Source organism: Manis javanica, chromosome 7 (genome assembly GCF_040802235.1).
Source record: "Manis javanica isolate MJ-LG chromosome 7, MJ_LKY, whole genome shotgun sequence".
In the NCBI taxonomy this organism is placed as follows: Eukaryota; Metazoa; Chordata; class Mammalia; order Pholidota; family Manidae; genus Manis; species Manis javanica.
Window position 1 is genome coordinate 16,954,337 of NC_133162.1, and position 16,527 is coordinate 16,970,863.

General features: G+C 38.5%; 1 protein-coding gene across 8 annotated transcripts in view; it reads right to left on the reverse strand.

Annotated features, from left to right (window-relative positions):
- VTI1A (vesicle transport through interaction with t-SNAREs 1A) overlaps positions 1 to 16,498 on the reverse strand; it is a 324,481-nt gene extending 307,983 nt beyond the window's left edge. The window contains exons 1-3 of one of the 8 annotated variants that reach the window (XM_017677977.3): positions 16,040 to 16,491; positions 8,624 to 8,682; positions 4,612 to 4,722 (exon numbers count right to left, since the gene is read on the reverse strand). In XM_017677977.3, coding sequence (XP_017533466.2) covers positions 4,612 to 4,722; positions 8,624 to 8,682; positions 16,040 to 16,133 — 264 coding nt within the window. In that variant the 5' untranslated portion in view covers positions 16,134 to 16,491. Of the gene's footprint in view, positions 1 to 4,611; positions 4,723 to 8,623; positions 8,683 to 16,039 lie in introns of all 8 variants that reach the window. The other 7 variants (XM_017677974.3, XM_017677978.3, XM_017677976.3 and 4 more) reach the window with 7 other exon arrangements.
- Between the last annotated feature and the right edge of the window lie 29 nt (positions 16,499 to 16,527).

Genomic DNA, 16,527 nt, shown 5'->3' on the forward strand with positions numbered 1-16,527 from the left:
TTGTTACAAGAAAAAAGAAATATGCAACTATATAATCAACCACAAGATGGCGCTAGCACCACAAGGCCTTCAACATACCGTGTCCTAACTTTTGGAATCTTTAACCTAGCACGTCGCTTACTTGTTCCTTTAATTTAATACTTACTGAGTCTCAGTCAAACCTATTATACAACACTTGGGTTTTTTTGTACAAATTTAAGGTTTTTATGTTTGATTGGTTTTATTTTCTTAGGCTGCAAATAATAATCTTAAACTTGAAAAATTTCCAACTACATTTTCCCCCTTTAAGCTGGTTCATTTTCCTGGAATATCCTGACATCATAACCATGTCCTGTAGCTAAACTCACACCAATATTGAAGAAAAAAATGACAAGAACAGCTTAAATACATGAATTTTAAATTTTTTTAAAGTTGTTTTCACATACATAAAGGGGCTATTAAACTGATTTTCATGGAGATGTGAAGTTGGGGGTGGGGGCCCGCAGAGGCTCATGGGGAGAACACTGGAAGCTGTGTTTAGGTTATTTGATTCTGGTTCTGGATCTAAACAACAGATCAACTTTAAGGTAAGTCATTTGGTCTCCCTAATTCTCAATTTCCTCACCTAAAAAATAAGTTAATTGGATTTAACTTCCCCTGGACCCAATATTTCTAACTTACTCTGAAATTATAAGGTGAAAACGAACAGTAAGAGGCCAAAGTCAAGAAGAATGAAATAAGGCAAATGAACAGAATCATCAGGAATAGCAACAGTATAAAAGGGAACATAAAGATGACTGTTGTCTTCCCTTAACTTCCCACAACTATGAACACAAATTCATAAAAATTACAACCAGAATTTTAAAAATCTTTTAAGTAGGTATTTATTCAGTTGTAAATTCAAATCTATGATAGGTCATTGTTACCAGTAGACTATTATTTTTTCATTCTCGATGTTTATCATTACTTTACTAAGGATTAATAAACATTAAAATTACATTGAACTTTCATGCCAGTCATGGCAGAGTAATTGGTATAAAAATTAACCCTCCCTTTTAAATAACTATAAAAATGGACAAAATACATGAAACAATTGCTTTTAAAAACTGAACAACAGGCAGCATAGGACTGTGATCCTTTGGAAAAGACAAACACTTGAAAGGAGCCCTGTAATTGCCAAGGAGCTCCGCCTGTAGGTACTTTCCAGGTTCCAGTGCGTGGGGGTGGAGCCCAGATGGAGCACAGCATGTCGCTGAATTTAGCAAGCCCACACTGGAGGTGGGGACTGCTGAAATGGATAGAATGTAGGAGGGTAACAGAGAGAAGAGAGCCATAGAGAAGGGGCTTCAGAAATCTGTAACAGGGTCTCTTTAAATCTTTGCTGAAAATGAACTTGCTTGTGCAGAGGGCAAAATCCCATGAGATCCTGCAAAGAACAGGTATTGAGGAGCAATGGATGGAATGGAGATTCCGGAGGTCACCCAAAGCAGGGAGGCAAATTCTGACCAAAGGGCAGAGCATCTACTGAATGCTGCAGTCATTCAAATGGAATTCAAGAATGGCTACACCTCAAAAGTAGGGCTACTGTAAACGTGTCCTAGCAAAGCTTAACAACAAGCCTTGAAAGGATCCGTCTGATTGCTTAGTAAACTATCCACTTGCTTAACTAAAGCTCACCATCTTTTAAAATACACATTGTCAAAAGAAGTGATACCATGTCCATGGAGGCAAAAATTGGTTCTTAGGAGGATGAAGAGTCTTAGGTATTACAAAGACCTGTGGCCCTACAAAGGGCCACAGTACATGGACAGATGTATAGATATACAGTATATCTGTGGTATTAAAAATCCTTGAGGAAGAGAGCGAGAAAGGGGCAATTAGGAAAAAAAAATGTCTAAACGGGTTCCTTAGAGGAGTGAGAACAAAAAAAAACACTGTGATGTACTGCTTTCAAGGAAACTAACAAAATCTGGGCTTTTAACAATGTATTACCCACAGTATCAAGCATACTACAATAAAATCGCTAGACATGTGAAGGAGCAATAGAAAGCCTACAAGTTGACCTGGATTTTATTTAGTAGGCGATGCAGGCACTGTAGCACTTTGTGGAACAGTGTGGCATATGTAGATCAGTGCATTAGAAAGACAATTCTGGAGTGGTATGAAGGGTGGTCTAGAGTGGGGGAAGAACAGGAGGAGGAAAAGTGACTATAAACATCCAAACTGAGAAACAGGAAGGCTTCCAGCAGTGGAGAAAAAAGCAGGAGATATTTAAGTGACAGGATTGTTCATTCTCAGTGACCAGCTGGGTGTGCAAGGTGATAGAGAGGGAAAAAGATGACTCTGAAGTGACCACTACTTGTCAAATCTAAGTGTTGGTGTTTAAGTAATTCTGGGGTAGAAGTGTCCAGTAAGAAATATGAATATAGAGCTACAGAGAGGTCAGGTTAGCAATGCAGGTTAGAATAGATGCAGCCATTAAAGCCACAGATTGGACGACCACACACACAGTAAGACAGTGGAGTAAGTGGAGAAGAAACCAGAAGAATCTGGGTATCTAAGGGAGAGGCAGAGGAGGGGGGACCAAGAAACAAAGTAGACAGTGGGGTCAAAGAAAAAAGTATTGAGTGACCCTTGGAAAAAGAGTTTCATAAAGATGAGATAAGCCAACTGAAATAATCCTTATAAGTGTTTTATTTTACTTCATCATTTATATTGAAACATTAACTTATATTAGAATTGTCTAAGTATAAATTTGAGCTGTCAAATTCATAAATAAATTTCCTCACCATATCTCATAATTTTGCTGAGAGAACCTACCTCTCACAGAGCTGTTAGAGGTTGTATCTAGTACAGAGCACAGAAGCCAAGTAGTTACATTCTTTTCTGAATTTAGGCCTATCGGGGATTCCAATTTTTTTTAGTTAATATGAACACAATTTAAAGGCAATTACATCAGAGTCACTGATGTAGCCCATCTTGAAAATCTCAAGAAAATATCCATTAAAATATAAAATAAACCTGCATAACTGCAAATCACCTAATTTCCTGACTAGGTGGAATTTCTACCAGGTCCAGTACCATTGGCCTTGTGGTGGAAAGGTGTATTGTAGTCTAGAAGGTGTACCCTCTAAAAGTAAAATACCTAAGGCAGGAACAGAGGCAGAGAGATCCCTATAAATTGTTGACTCTATGAATTTGGGCCCCAGGGTCAGAAATACAGTTCATTTACATGCCAACCCATGACTGCTGAATCTCACAGCTAAGATTTTTCCTCATCTTTTTTTCCTTCTAAATTTTAATTGTGGTAAAATACACCTAACATAAAATTCACCATCTTGACCACTTTTAAGTGCACAGTTCAATAATGTTAAATATATGCACACTGTTGAGCAACCAATCTCTACTTTTTATCTTGCAAAAACTGAAACTCTGTATCCTTTTAACAATTTAACAGTAACTGCCCATTCCCCCTCCCTCCAGCCCTGGTAACCATCACTATACTTCGGCCTCTATAACTGTTCTAGATACCTCATGTAAATGGACTCATATAGTATTTGTCTTTTGTGACTGGCTTATTTCACCTAGCATTATAGTCTCAGGGTTCAGGCATGTCATAAAATTTGCCAGAATTTCTTTCACTTTTAAGGCTGAATAATATTCCCATGTATGCATACACTGCATTTTGTTTATCCATTCATCTGTCAGCGGACACGGGTTGCTTCTGTCTTTTGGTATTCTGAGTAAAGCTGCTATCAATATGGTTAAAGAAATATCTCTTTGAGATCCTCCTGTTTTCAATTCTTTTAGATATATATCCAGAAGAAGAACTGCTCAGCTGCATCTTTCTACTCCTATTACATTCTAATTATTGACAAACTTAACATTATACCTTCAAGTTTACATTCTTAAATTTGTTATAAAGTGGGTAGAGCTGAAATTCAGATTTATAGGAAGAAGAAGCTAAATACTCCCATGGGGCAATTGATAGAAAGGATCACTTTTTTAAAAAAATTTTATTTTGGTATCATTAATCTATAATTACATGAAGGACATTATGTTTACTAGACTCCCCCCTTCACCAAGTCCCCCCCATGTCCCCGTTCACAGTCACTGAGAAAGGATCACTTTTATAAATTATTGGTTGAGTTCTTTTGTCTTTCTGTGGAGAGGAGCATAATGTGTCCTTTTAAAACTCTAATGATGTCTAGGGAGCTTAGCCCAGGAAAAAATGTACATGGAAACATACATACAAAAATACCAATATAATTATAGGACATTCAAGAGCCCCTAAGGTCCATTCATGAACACTGCATCTTAAAGGGTATAAACTCTCAAAGGCTCAAAATTAGGTTTCAGATTCTAATAAATACCATCTAAACCCAAAGAACCACTGATTTGAGTTTATTTGTGAATCAAGAATCCAGCACACCTTCAATTCCACCACTAGCTAATCTATAAGCATTAGGCTCCCAAGTCATAAACAATGAGAGCTATTGCTTGACTTTTGTACAAGTTCCTGAAGACTAATCACAATGCTGACTAAGGCACATGGAGGACAGAATAAAAAAACCACAGCAGAAAATTCATTTGAAGATCAGTAAATATGACCAAAGATGGAATTTGACTCACAAAATCTGTTTCAAGTTTTCCCATTTCTTGCTTGTAGCTTCTCATTCTGCTGCTGTACATTCCTCGACTTTGGGGCGGTATCTCTCGGACTTCCAAGTCCATCTGTTCAAGCTAGAAGGGTGAACAAAAACCATGATTTAAACCATATGCTTATACTTTATTTGAACAGACATTTAGAGCTGAAAGGATTTAATTCCAATTCTTCATTTCACACTTAATGCACTAGGACAGGGAGCTAACTGCCCATGGCCAAATTAACATTGGGATGCCTTTAGTGCTCATTTCTGTTTAGGTCCACAAATAGTTATAAGTGCTTGCCAAGTGACAGAGGGTGTCAAAGAGCTTAGTTTATCAAGAATTTATTTTAAAACATGTGCATTAATACAAACACCCTCAGTAATAAAGATTTCAATATCCTTGGAATAACCTGTCATTTAGTCCAACCTGTTCTGGTCTTCTGACCCCAAACCACCAGAACTATGGGAAGATCAACCAAACCACTATTTCTACCACTAATCTATGACATGTCAGCCTAGCTTTAGTCACCTGGTAAAAATTCTTCTGGAAAGTGTCTTCTGATTAGGAAAATCACAGCCAACATGTGATCTTGACCTTCAGTTTAACTCCTTATACCTTATGACCATGCTACATGGAGTTAAACGGATACAGTAATATGCTAAATTATACAAAGCTCAATGAAATCACAGCTCGGCACTTTTTAACAACCTCTAACTTTGTAATGCTTTGGATGTAATACACGGGCATTTAATGGACGGCAATACAGAAATTCTGCGGTGGTTAAGAACACAGTCAAACCCTGTGTTCACATTGTAGGCTCCGCTACTACTAGTCATGCAACCTTGGACAGGTTTTTTACCTTTTCTGGGCCTTACTTTTCTCATTTCTAAAAATAGTATGTCTTCTGTAGGGCAGCTGTAAAGATTCAATGGGGTAATTCCTATAATGTGCTTAGAACAGTGTCTCTTACTTGGTAATCAATAGATTAATGTTAACAACAGTAGTGATAATTACCTATAAAAAAGAAATACAGCAAGCATTGAGACAAGGAATCAGAGGTAGCTTATTTATTTTGGGCAATAAAAAAACAAAAACTATAAGTTGGCTCAGGCCATGTTTAATAAATTCACATCCATAAATGTTGCTATGTAGTTTACCTTTTAAAGCATTCTAATAAGTTATTTCCTTGAACACTATAAACTTAGCACTAATAAAACTTTTTTCAGTGTGAGACTGAATATGGATAACAGAACTCAGATAAAACACAAAACTATGTTTCAATTCACAGTATTTAATTTTTATAATTAAAAAGATAATTTTAATTAGCCTTGATTGAAGCAGTGACCATTTAAATTATTGACATTTCTCAACATAAATGTGAAGCAGCAATAAATTAAATAGTTACTTGGCAAGGCAGTTATTTAAAGTACTTCTCTGAAATCACCATTAAGTACTTAGTTCTAACTAAGTAAGTGGGATCATCCAGATAAATAACTGCAAAAGTACATCTCAGTGAAAATCTGAAATTTTTAACATTTTTGTTTAAGGCACTTTACAAGGAGACTTAAAGCTAAATTAAAAGAAGGTAAGAAAGAGAAAAAGGAAACACACAAGCACTCAAAATGAAACCAGAAATAAGGCTAATATGCATTTGTTTTATGTTATCACTACACTCATGTGGCCAATGTAAAGTGGAAGATATGATAATTACAAGACATGCAGTGTCCAAGAGATTGGTACAAATCAATGGTTTAGCAGAAACACAATTAATCCTAATAAGTAAAATCAAAAAGAAGTTTTTCTCCCAGGGTTCTTGTCAAAAGGACATGTATGTAAAGGACATATATGTAATATAATGAACAATGTTAACAAGGATGTCATCAGAATTAACTCAGCTATTTAACCATCTTTGAAAAATTGAAACACATGTCTCAGACAAAACTCTACATTGGTAAAAGCTAAAGATGCCTATAAGCTCCATAATGGCATAAATGTATTTTATACTTCTTGGTACAGTAAAGCCTTGGTTATCAGGAAACCAGCTTTCTAACATCATTGAGTAAATCCATGTCTCCAAAAGGAGGTAAACAAATAAACCAAAACACAGATTTTGGTGGAAAAACTGCTGCTGAGAACTCAACGACAATATAAGAAGTCAACTCAAGATCCCAAGAATCAACCAGCTGCACTATTTATAGTGAGCCTGCCAGCCAGAAGGAAGAAACGTCCTGATTGGCAGCTCTGAGATGCAAAGGTCAGCATTGTTACGTGAAGGCTGGGAAGCAAGAGAGAAATAGTTAATTATAAAAAGAAAAGAAAGAAGAAAAGCATTTGGAAAAGCAAAACAGGAAAAAACTTCCAAAAGAGAGGCAAACATTAGAAGCTGAGGAGTTGTAAGCAAAGCTGCCATGTGGAGACAGTGACGGCAGCCAGCAGAGATGAGGGGAGATCTTTCGGGGTATGGAGAGGGTCAGACGTTCTGGCAGCTAGAAAAGAACCAGTGACAGAGAAAACAAAGCAGCAGTTCTGCAACTCGATGCTCAAGCCCTCGAAGAAGACATCGGAAATGCCAGCTGTGCAATGGGGAACAAAAGCCACGCATTTCTTCAGACCCTCCCAACAAAGCAACAGCCCTCGCATATAGTCCTGTTTAACAAGTGTTACTCGGTCAAGTAAGTCTGGGAATGCTCCATTCTCTCCTTGCCCTCTTAGAGTCTCTTCTCAGATTCAAACACCACTTAGCTTACTTAAGGGTCCAAGAAAGTTCTGTAGAAAAACACCAACCGAAACAGACCCAAACCCCCAGTTCTAATTAAGCTACTTTTCCAAACTTATTTGAACAGATAACAGCAGTTAACAAACACACTATGGGAAACTGTTCTAAGTATATCAGTAAGTAGGAATATCAAAAGAAAAGCACTTAGGACCAAAGTGCAGTAACAACTTGAATCATACTTGCAATACTTGGCTTTAAAAACAAAAACTGGGACATGATAATTTTCGCTCTGTGATTTACAAATTTATTCATATTGAAAAGTAGTGGATGAGCTAGAGCCCTGGGTTTAGCATATCTAAATACAAACCCTTACTCCACCACTTACTGGGTGTGGGATCTCAGACAAGAGACTTAATCTTCCTAAGCCTCAGTTTCCCCATCTACAAAATGGGGGTGATAACAGTGTTGAGAATCACTTCTCCATGGGTCTCTCACGCTCTTACATGTTTTGCTGGGCATGCCAAGTGTGCAAGCCCTGACCACTCTTTTCCTGGGCTATCTCTAAGGGCTGTGTTTGCAGGGAGCAATCTTAGAAAAGGAAATAATTTATTCATCTGGGACAATGAGTGAGTGGGCTTGCTTAAAGGTTGCTATAAAGCAGTACATTTCCCAGGTTCCATGTTCCTGTCCTGTAAGTTATTCTATTTGTAGGCATTCTTCTAGGCAAACCTGCATTACCCCTGTGGGAACTGGGGCCCAAGGAATTAATGCAAGCATGCTGAAATTCTGGCAGCTGCTTTTACTATGAGTAATAAAAGTCTTTTGTCTTTGACCTACGAATCTCCTGTCTTCTCTCAGCATCCATGAAACTGTGGCAAGCTCACTCTTAGTGATCAAATAGGGGGAAATCTCAGATCCTTATCAGTTTCTGACAAACCTCACATGGTTGTTGCAAAAATTAAATATTATAAAGCAAGTGATATGCTTAACTCAGTGTCTCTACCCAGTATGTCTTGAACAAGCTTTAGCTATTTATAGCTATTATGAAAAGAATTATGAAGAAATAAAAGTTACAGATGGACCATGAATCACCTTTATTAAGAACAAAATATCAAGAAGCTATTAAATTCTTTTCAATTTAAAAACTGATGAATTCCAAACTATAAATGCTAATTGGTAATGTTTCACATTTTCACAACATATAAAACAGGCTAGAGGAAGGCATCACTTAAATGATTCTGGTTATGTGTTAAAATATATTACCAAGTCTATACATACCAGCTCCTTCGCTTCTTCGAGCTGTTTCTCCACATTTGCAACCATCTGCTTCTTCTCATCTGAAACAAAAAACAATATCAAGGAGTTGCTAAAGATACAAATAAATTTAGTATTTAAAACTATTGTTTTTATATGCCTTTGTCCTTTCCGGTGAGAGTAGAGAACTACCCTATCAGGCAAATGACTGTACCATTATTTGGTGAGTTAGGAACCATTTTAGGCCACTGATTCTAGGCTATCTGTAAATATATGATCCCATGCAGTACCTAATTATTAAGAGGTACAATAACATTTTTGAGAGAGACCAAAAATTATTTTGTTCTGTAGAAGAGAATGGGCCAAATAGCAGATTTACTGGTGGCATGAGAAATCTGCAGTCATGATTTATGAACTGATTCATGAACATAATTTAAAAGTCACAAGTAAAAATGATTCCCCAAAATGGGCAAGACCTTACAATTCTTCTATTTAAAAGAAACTATTTTCTTTACAAACTGGGTATAATGGAAGAAATATTTGAAGTCAGGATTACTGATTCTAAACCCAAAGTTACTACCCACTTGCTGTTTGGGATCCTGGGTGAGAGCTTTTTCTGAGACTCAATTTGTACCCTCTAAAATGAAAATTTTAAATATCTGCTGGATTATTTTTGGTACAAATAAGCCGATGCAAGTGACATTACTATTAAATGGTGAAGTGCTGATTCTCTTTATGTGGTTTATTCAAAGTACCATCATCAAGTTACAACCCAACTGTAATTCTCTTTTCTGGGAGAGACCTGTCCTAGCAGATATTTTCAGAAAACAACTCCTACACCCATTCCAAATTAGTCAGCATATTTATTCACAGACGGCAGCACATAAGTTTTGTGCTAACCAAGTATATTGAACATGTACAGTTTTGTCTATCCAGCATCCTTCTCCTCTCATGCAATTAACTCCCATTCTTTTGAGGCTCTCCTCTTCCCCAGGCAGGTCAATTGGGAGAAGCCATCTCATATGACCCTGCCTCTCTGGTCACAGTGACTTGGCAAAGGATGGGCTTCTCATCCTCACTGGACCAGTCTTAGTACTTCAATCCTTCTGGCCACATTGGTCTGGGGGGTGGGAGTGGGCATATGATCCAAACAGAGCAATCAAAGTCCTGGAGCAATGATAAATTTTCTCCTCTCTCTTGGTAGTTAGTAGAACATGAGTCTAGAAGCTGTCAGCATCTATTCTTCTAGCTACAAGGAGTAAGCCAACTTGCAGTAGTTGAGAATAAAGCCTACATTTAGAAAGAAACAAAGCTATGATAGATGATAGATAGATAGATAGATAGATAGATAGATAGATAGATAGATAGATAGATAGATAGATAGATAAAAAGATTAGGTTAGACAGATTAACTTAGTTAATTAGTTTCTGGTTCCAGATAACTCTGAAACAGGTTTTGCTTGAATTTATCATGGTTTGGTTTCTTGAACCAACAAATTTCTTTTTCTTTATTTAAAATTGGGTTTCTCTGGCATGGAACTGAATGATTACCAACTGACTGACTGAAACAGCAGATAGAAAAGTCATGAAGCTTGAAATGGGCACAATACCTACTAGCTGAGTAGTCCTTTGGAAGGATAGTCAACACCAAGTGGGAAATTTTTAGAAGTTATTATTTTACTAGAATTATAATTAGGTTCTGCTAACCCCAACCCCTTCCCATTGATCCTCCAAAACTGAGCGACGGTGTGTGTGGCGGGGTGGGGGGTGGGGTGCAGGGGGCGTTGCTGTCACATAAGGTGTTTTGTGTGTACTCTAAATATTTCTCCCTAAGAAAAACACACATTTGGTATTTAAAATTCAGCTTGATTTTCTCTCTTTGAAACAGTTAAACCTACATATGACCAGATTAAAAATGTAGTACATGACCCCAAATTTATTTGTTCTGGTACATGTCAAACCATCTAACACCTCCACAAATTATAGTAGAACCACATCATATTTTTGTGATAGAGCAGAATATGACATAAAACAAGCTATTCTTGGACCAAGAGTGAGACTATGTATTTTCCTATCAGAAGGAAGATCTTGTTTCCTTTAAGGCACTCAGTTGCAAGGAAAGTCCATGCACTGTACATCCAGGACTAATCTGCACCAGTTTTTCTCATTAACAAATGAAAGAAGCTCCCTTAATCTGTATTCCTCTTCACTACTATTTCTCTTCTCTATCCGGTCACTCTTCTCTTCCTCTGCTCTTCGTTTCCTGCTTAGAATCTTGCCCCCACTCCCACCATTCCACTGAAGTAACTTTCACTAAAACTAATGACCTTTCCTTTGTCCAAACTAATGGACTTTTTTGGTCCTACTTTTACTCAGTCTTGTGGCATCTGACACTCTGTTCCTCCCACCCTGTCACTTTCTCTTCTCCTGGCTTCCACCACACCCTGACTTGGTGATTCTCCTTACGGCTCACTCCTGTCTTAGTGTCCTCTGCTGGTATCCTCTCCAGCTCATCCTTCAACTGTTAGTGGTCCTTGAAGTTCAGGCCTTGCTTTTCTTCTAACTATTGCTTGTACGTCCCCAGGCAATTTCATCTGCTCCCACTTTTTAACTGTCATATAAGTTATGATCCCAAATCTTTATCTCAAATCCCAAAATATTTTCAGGACCCCAGATCTTTAATCCCAAGGCTTATGCCCATCTCCACTATGACCACCTGGCAAACTGCTACTCAAAGTTCTTCAGAAATCACTACTTCTTTGAAGCTTTCCTAACCCAACAGAAGTTAACTGCTCTCTTACAGAAAACACAACTCTTACATAATCCTATCTCACACTCACAGGTCTGATTTCTCTTCTAGCTTGGGGTCTCTGGAAAGACAAGAACCATGTCTTAATTATCTTCATAGTTCTAAAATCAAGCACTGAGCCTCAAATATAATCAGTTCTTGAAAAATGGTGGTAAATTGATTAAATAATGTAAACACAAGTATTTACGAAAGCATTACTACCAACCACTGTGCGTTCTCTGTCTCCAGGCCTGCCTCTCTCCCTCATTTAATCTTTCTATAATGTGGCTTTGACTGGATCACTTGAGCCTAGTAGTCAAGGTCCTCCACATTCCAGATTCAAGCAACTTTTCCAATAAATTTATTTCCAGTAAAGTGCACACTAGCTCTCCAGACTGCACATGCCAATCAAGTGGACTATTCATTACTACCTAAATGCATCTCATTTTTTTCCTGCTCTAAGCCTTTGTTCAAATTACCATTTAGGGTTCTTTGGTTAAATAAAGCAGAACTGATTCTGGCTAAACTAGGGCAAAAAAGGGAATTTATTAGAATAATATGGGGTGGCTCATAGAGTCAATAGGAAAAAAAAAAGGAGTCCCAAACTCAGTGAGGACAGTACCCAGATGGCCCAGGGTAGCAAGGGAGCAGGAATTCACTGGCAGTCTCTGCAGAGGGAGAGTCTTGAGCATAAATACCATGCTCCCTTCTTGGCTCACTCTGCTCAAAATTCAAATTTCCAGCAAAAATTCTCTGAATGTCCTCACTTGGCTAATGTGTTCACCTCTTGACCTGGATAGGGCATGGCAGCCTGTCAGTTCCACCAGGACTGGGTTTAGGTAGTTTCTCAATGGAAAGTTGAGGTGCTGCTTTCTGTAGAGAGAATGGAAGATTCTGGGCAGTCCAAAAAACAGACATCCACTGTACCCACTATTGTATTTCTTACAGTGTATTCTTTTCCTGTTCTAGTCTGCTAATCCCTATCCTGCCCAGTGATCTTCTGCAACACAATCTTATGGCCTCTAAATTCCTAGATCTCTCTGCTGTGCATGGTAATTAGAAATTACCTAGATCTCTGGCCCCAATGGTAATTAGAAATTGGTTTCCAGTTTTCTCTTCAGACTCATTTCCATCTCCTTGAAGGTGGAAGCAACTGTTGACACATCTTTGTCCTAACTGTATTTAGCTCTCTGTAATGTTCCTCGTATTTTTATGAGAAGAATTAAAAGGTGAAGGTTTGGGAGGGAAGCATGAGGAAGGAAGGAAAGAAAGAAGGACAAAAGGAAAGTAGGGAGGGAGGGAAGGCAGGCAAGAAGGCAGGAAGGAAGGCGGGAAGGGAAGGAGGGAAGAAGGAAGGAGCACTCACCTCCCTTCAAATACTGGTATCCATCAAGAGAAATTCACCTAAATACTCTAGGCACACAAAAGCAGCAGCATCCAAGGTCCAAAGTCTTTAAGATAATTTTATTAATATAACAAAGTCTGAGGACCTGGTTGCTAACTAACCTTACCTGTTATCTTCAGCAGCAGCAATAATATCACTAATGGCTAATTTGTCATGCACTTTCTCGGGGGAAGAAAATGTGCTAGTGTGTTACATGCTTCATTTCACTTGATTTTTACATTGTAAGGTTGAAACTATTAATCCTTCTCCTCAGTTTTACAGATGGAGGAAGCAGGCTTATAGAGGCCAAACAGTCTGCCCAGGATTGCACATCTAGTAAGTAGCTGGGCTGAGACTTTAAACACATCTGATGTCATGTTGCGAATCTTACCCGATTTGCCTTAACTTTCTCAGTATTTCTGACTACAGCCATAAAATGATAGGATTCACAAAAGACTATTTAGCACTCTTTGAGTGGTGAGGTAAGAAACTAACTGTAAAAGAACATTTTGTTTAGGATCCTTCAGGGAGCCTGTCTGATGTAACAGAATCTCTGTAACTGTAAAGTATCTCCCCACTTAGGATTCATCACCAGAGGAAAAGGAACTTCACAATTAGTATTAGTTCTAATTTTCACTCATCCATTTTTCTGACTTTACCATAAAACACTAATCATTAAATTCCAATTTCAAATGCAGTGCTTTAAGAGTATTTCCTAAGAGTATTATCTAAGTACTATGTGGGACTGATCTATTTTACTAGCCGAGTTACTAAAATTAGTTAAGATTCAAACAACTTTAGTCTAAGAGCAAAGTCTTTTTATTGTTTAAAATACATCACAGAGTAATCAAATTTATTTTTTAAAATAAAGTTTTAAATTATGCAGTCTTTTGTATTCTCTTTGGAAGCAACACTCTCATATGTTATACATGCACAGCAGAGAGTAAAGTTAATTGCAATTAACCTTATCCACTCTACTTCAATTTAAATAAGTTAGAAAGTTGGGGGATGAACTGCTTTGGCTGAAAAGTTTGCTCAAAATTGAACCTCTGACTCAAGTAAATCATAGTTCATCTCCTCTAGGTCAACCACTAGTGATGTCCAGAGAGAGAGAGAGAGAGATTATAATTACTATTAATCATGTTGTTTTGTCATGGTTGTACATATTAATTTGTAAGTCCACAGACATACATCTTAAGTTCATAACTACATAGGCATATTTTTCATCTTTTCTACTTATCAATTAGAAACAAACTGTAAAGGAAGCAAGCACAAGTAATTATTAAGAGGGAAACTGCTGCATTTTAAAGAATTACTATTTTTCAATTATTCAATTCAGTAAGCATTTTTCTAGCACCAGCCATACCATTTTAATTCTAATGTAACTGTTATGTTTGGGCCTTACATTATACTGTACCTAAGGAGACCCAAGGCTTTATTTTTAAGGCACTTATCTCAAAGGTTTCCTTCTATGTGGTAAGAAGGGTCACATTCAAATATAATATAAATGCAGGAAAAAAATCAATTGTAACAAAATCTGTTTTCTTGGAAACAGTTTTTACAACTTTGCAACCAGGGCTGACTTTGTTATTTTACCAAACAGCTTCCCAATACAAAAGCTATTAGCCCAGACAAAAAATGTTTCTCAGTTAAAACAGTTACAATTGAAAATAAGCAAAATCCAACCACAAATTCAGATATTCTGGGTCTCAAGTCAAAGGAAGTAGTCTCCAACCATAATCAACAACAAAAACCAAGATGATCTTGGGCTGTGGAGAAAAGCGGAACTGAAGAGACGAGGTGATGTATCATGAAGTGATGAGGCCATTGGCCACTTTCTCCACACAAATCTCTGAGGCAGCAGAGCTTGGTGGAATATTCTACCTTGGTTCTCTCCTCTTGTTCCCTCACTTGGACTCATAAACCTTTTAAGACATCATCCACCTCCTCCAGAACTAACTGGGACTTCAGGAGATGAGTGGGGTGTAAGTTCAGAGATCCTGGGTTCAAGCAAATATCCCTATTAACAGAAAACAGGTTGGGGGGGGAGAAAAACAAAGAAATAAAGGAAGAAAATTATTTATAACACCTAAGTTTGTGGAGGAAGTATGGACAGGGAAAAAGGAATGAGAACTTAGGTCCAGGAGAAACTATTACTGGCATCAAGAACTGACTAACAAGGTGGGAAAAGTTGTCCACCAGTTCACATATCAATGAGCAACCCCTTTTCTAACACACTACACTCCAGAACCAAGGTAGGGCCAAGTCCCTGATGGTTCAATTTCTCTAACAAAATTAAGCCAAAATGTAACAATCTTAGCTGCAACTAACTACTTGAATTAACTTGTGTTTAGAGAAGAGTAAATCCTAAAATGTCTTACAAACAAAAATCACATTACATCTGTATTCATCTGTGTGTTTACTTGAACCTTTTTCTGAGCCCATTCTAAGTAAATGCCAAGGAAATCAGACACAACTGTCACCTCCCAACTCCCAACTTCCATAGTTGACAGTATAGCACAGAAAGTTAAGAAGTGCTAAAACACAAAAACAAACCATTTCTAGATAGGGTTGTGAAATTTTAAAAATGACACTTTTACATTACATTGGGTTATTGACTCTCAAAAAGGATGAGAAATGGGGTTAGGAATATGAAAAATACTAACGATAATAGCAGCTAATATCAAGAAAATGCTTTACAGATGGTAGATCATATAAAATTCATAAAAACTCTATGAGAGATGTACAATTTTCCCATTTTACCAAAAAGTAAAGTTGAGAGAGGTTAATAAACTTGCTTGACAACTTCTGAGTGGCAGAGCTAGGATTTGAATCCAGGCACCAAGACTCTTATCCCTATTTTGCTTCATATAATAACATTATTACTAAGAAAGCAACGTTGGTGTACACTGCAGATCCATGATCTAGATACGTTCATTCACTCTCTCTGAATACTCACATCTCCATATTTTACAAAACAAAAAAAAAACCCCACTAAGAATCAGAGAAACATTCCCAAGTTTATGCAAGTAACAAGGCAGTGGAGTCCGGATTCGAGCTCAGATGGCTGATTCCGAAGGTTCTTTTCACTGCGCCCACAGGTGGGACTCTCCCTTTACCCTAAATCTGAGGGTCTGTCCCTGCGGGAGGGCCCCGGCACCACCTCACTCCAGCCTCCGGCCTCGGAGACACTCGTTCAGGCGGCGTTCCACCGCCCCCCAGCCGCAGCCTCTCCGGGCAACCCCGCCCCGCCCGGACAAGGTTCTCACCAGGCGGGAGGCGGGGGACCCTCGCAATCTTGTTGGTGATCTCTGCAGTGAGCACCGCGAAGTCCTGCTCGTAGCCTTCGAAGTCGGACGACATGGCGGCCCCAGAGTGATTGGTCCGGGCTGGAGCCTAGGTCGAGGTACGGACCACGGCGGGCAGAGGAACACAGTGTTGAGGAACCCCGGGACGCGCCCTAGAGAGCAAGCTGAGAACTGGGACAGCTCCCGGCCCGGTCGCTTCCTGATTGTTCGTCGCAGTCTCGGTCCTCCGGATATAGGGCTGTATGCGATTTTTATTTTCCGCTCTGGCTTCAAGAAGAAATTTGCTAAGGAAAAGCTCTACTGCTAGTGTTCCCCAAAAGACGCTGAAAACATGATTGAAAATACTTTTGCCCCACCCACACCCCCCAACGTTCTGGAAGGTGGCCCTGGCTCCCCAAGCTACAGGTCAGGGGAGCTTGCTTCCCGGGGGAAGTTTGGTGCTGCAGACC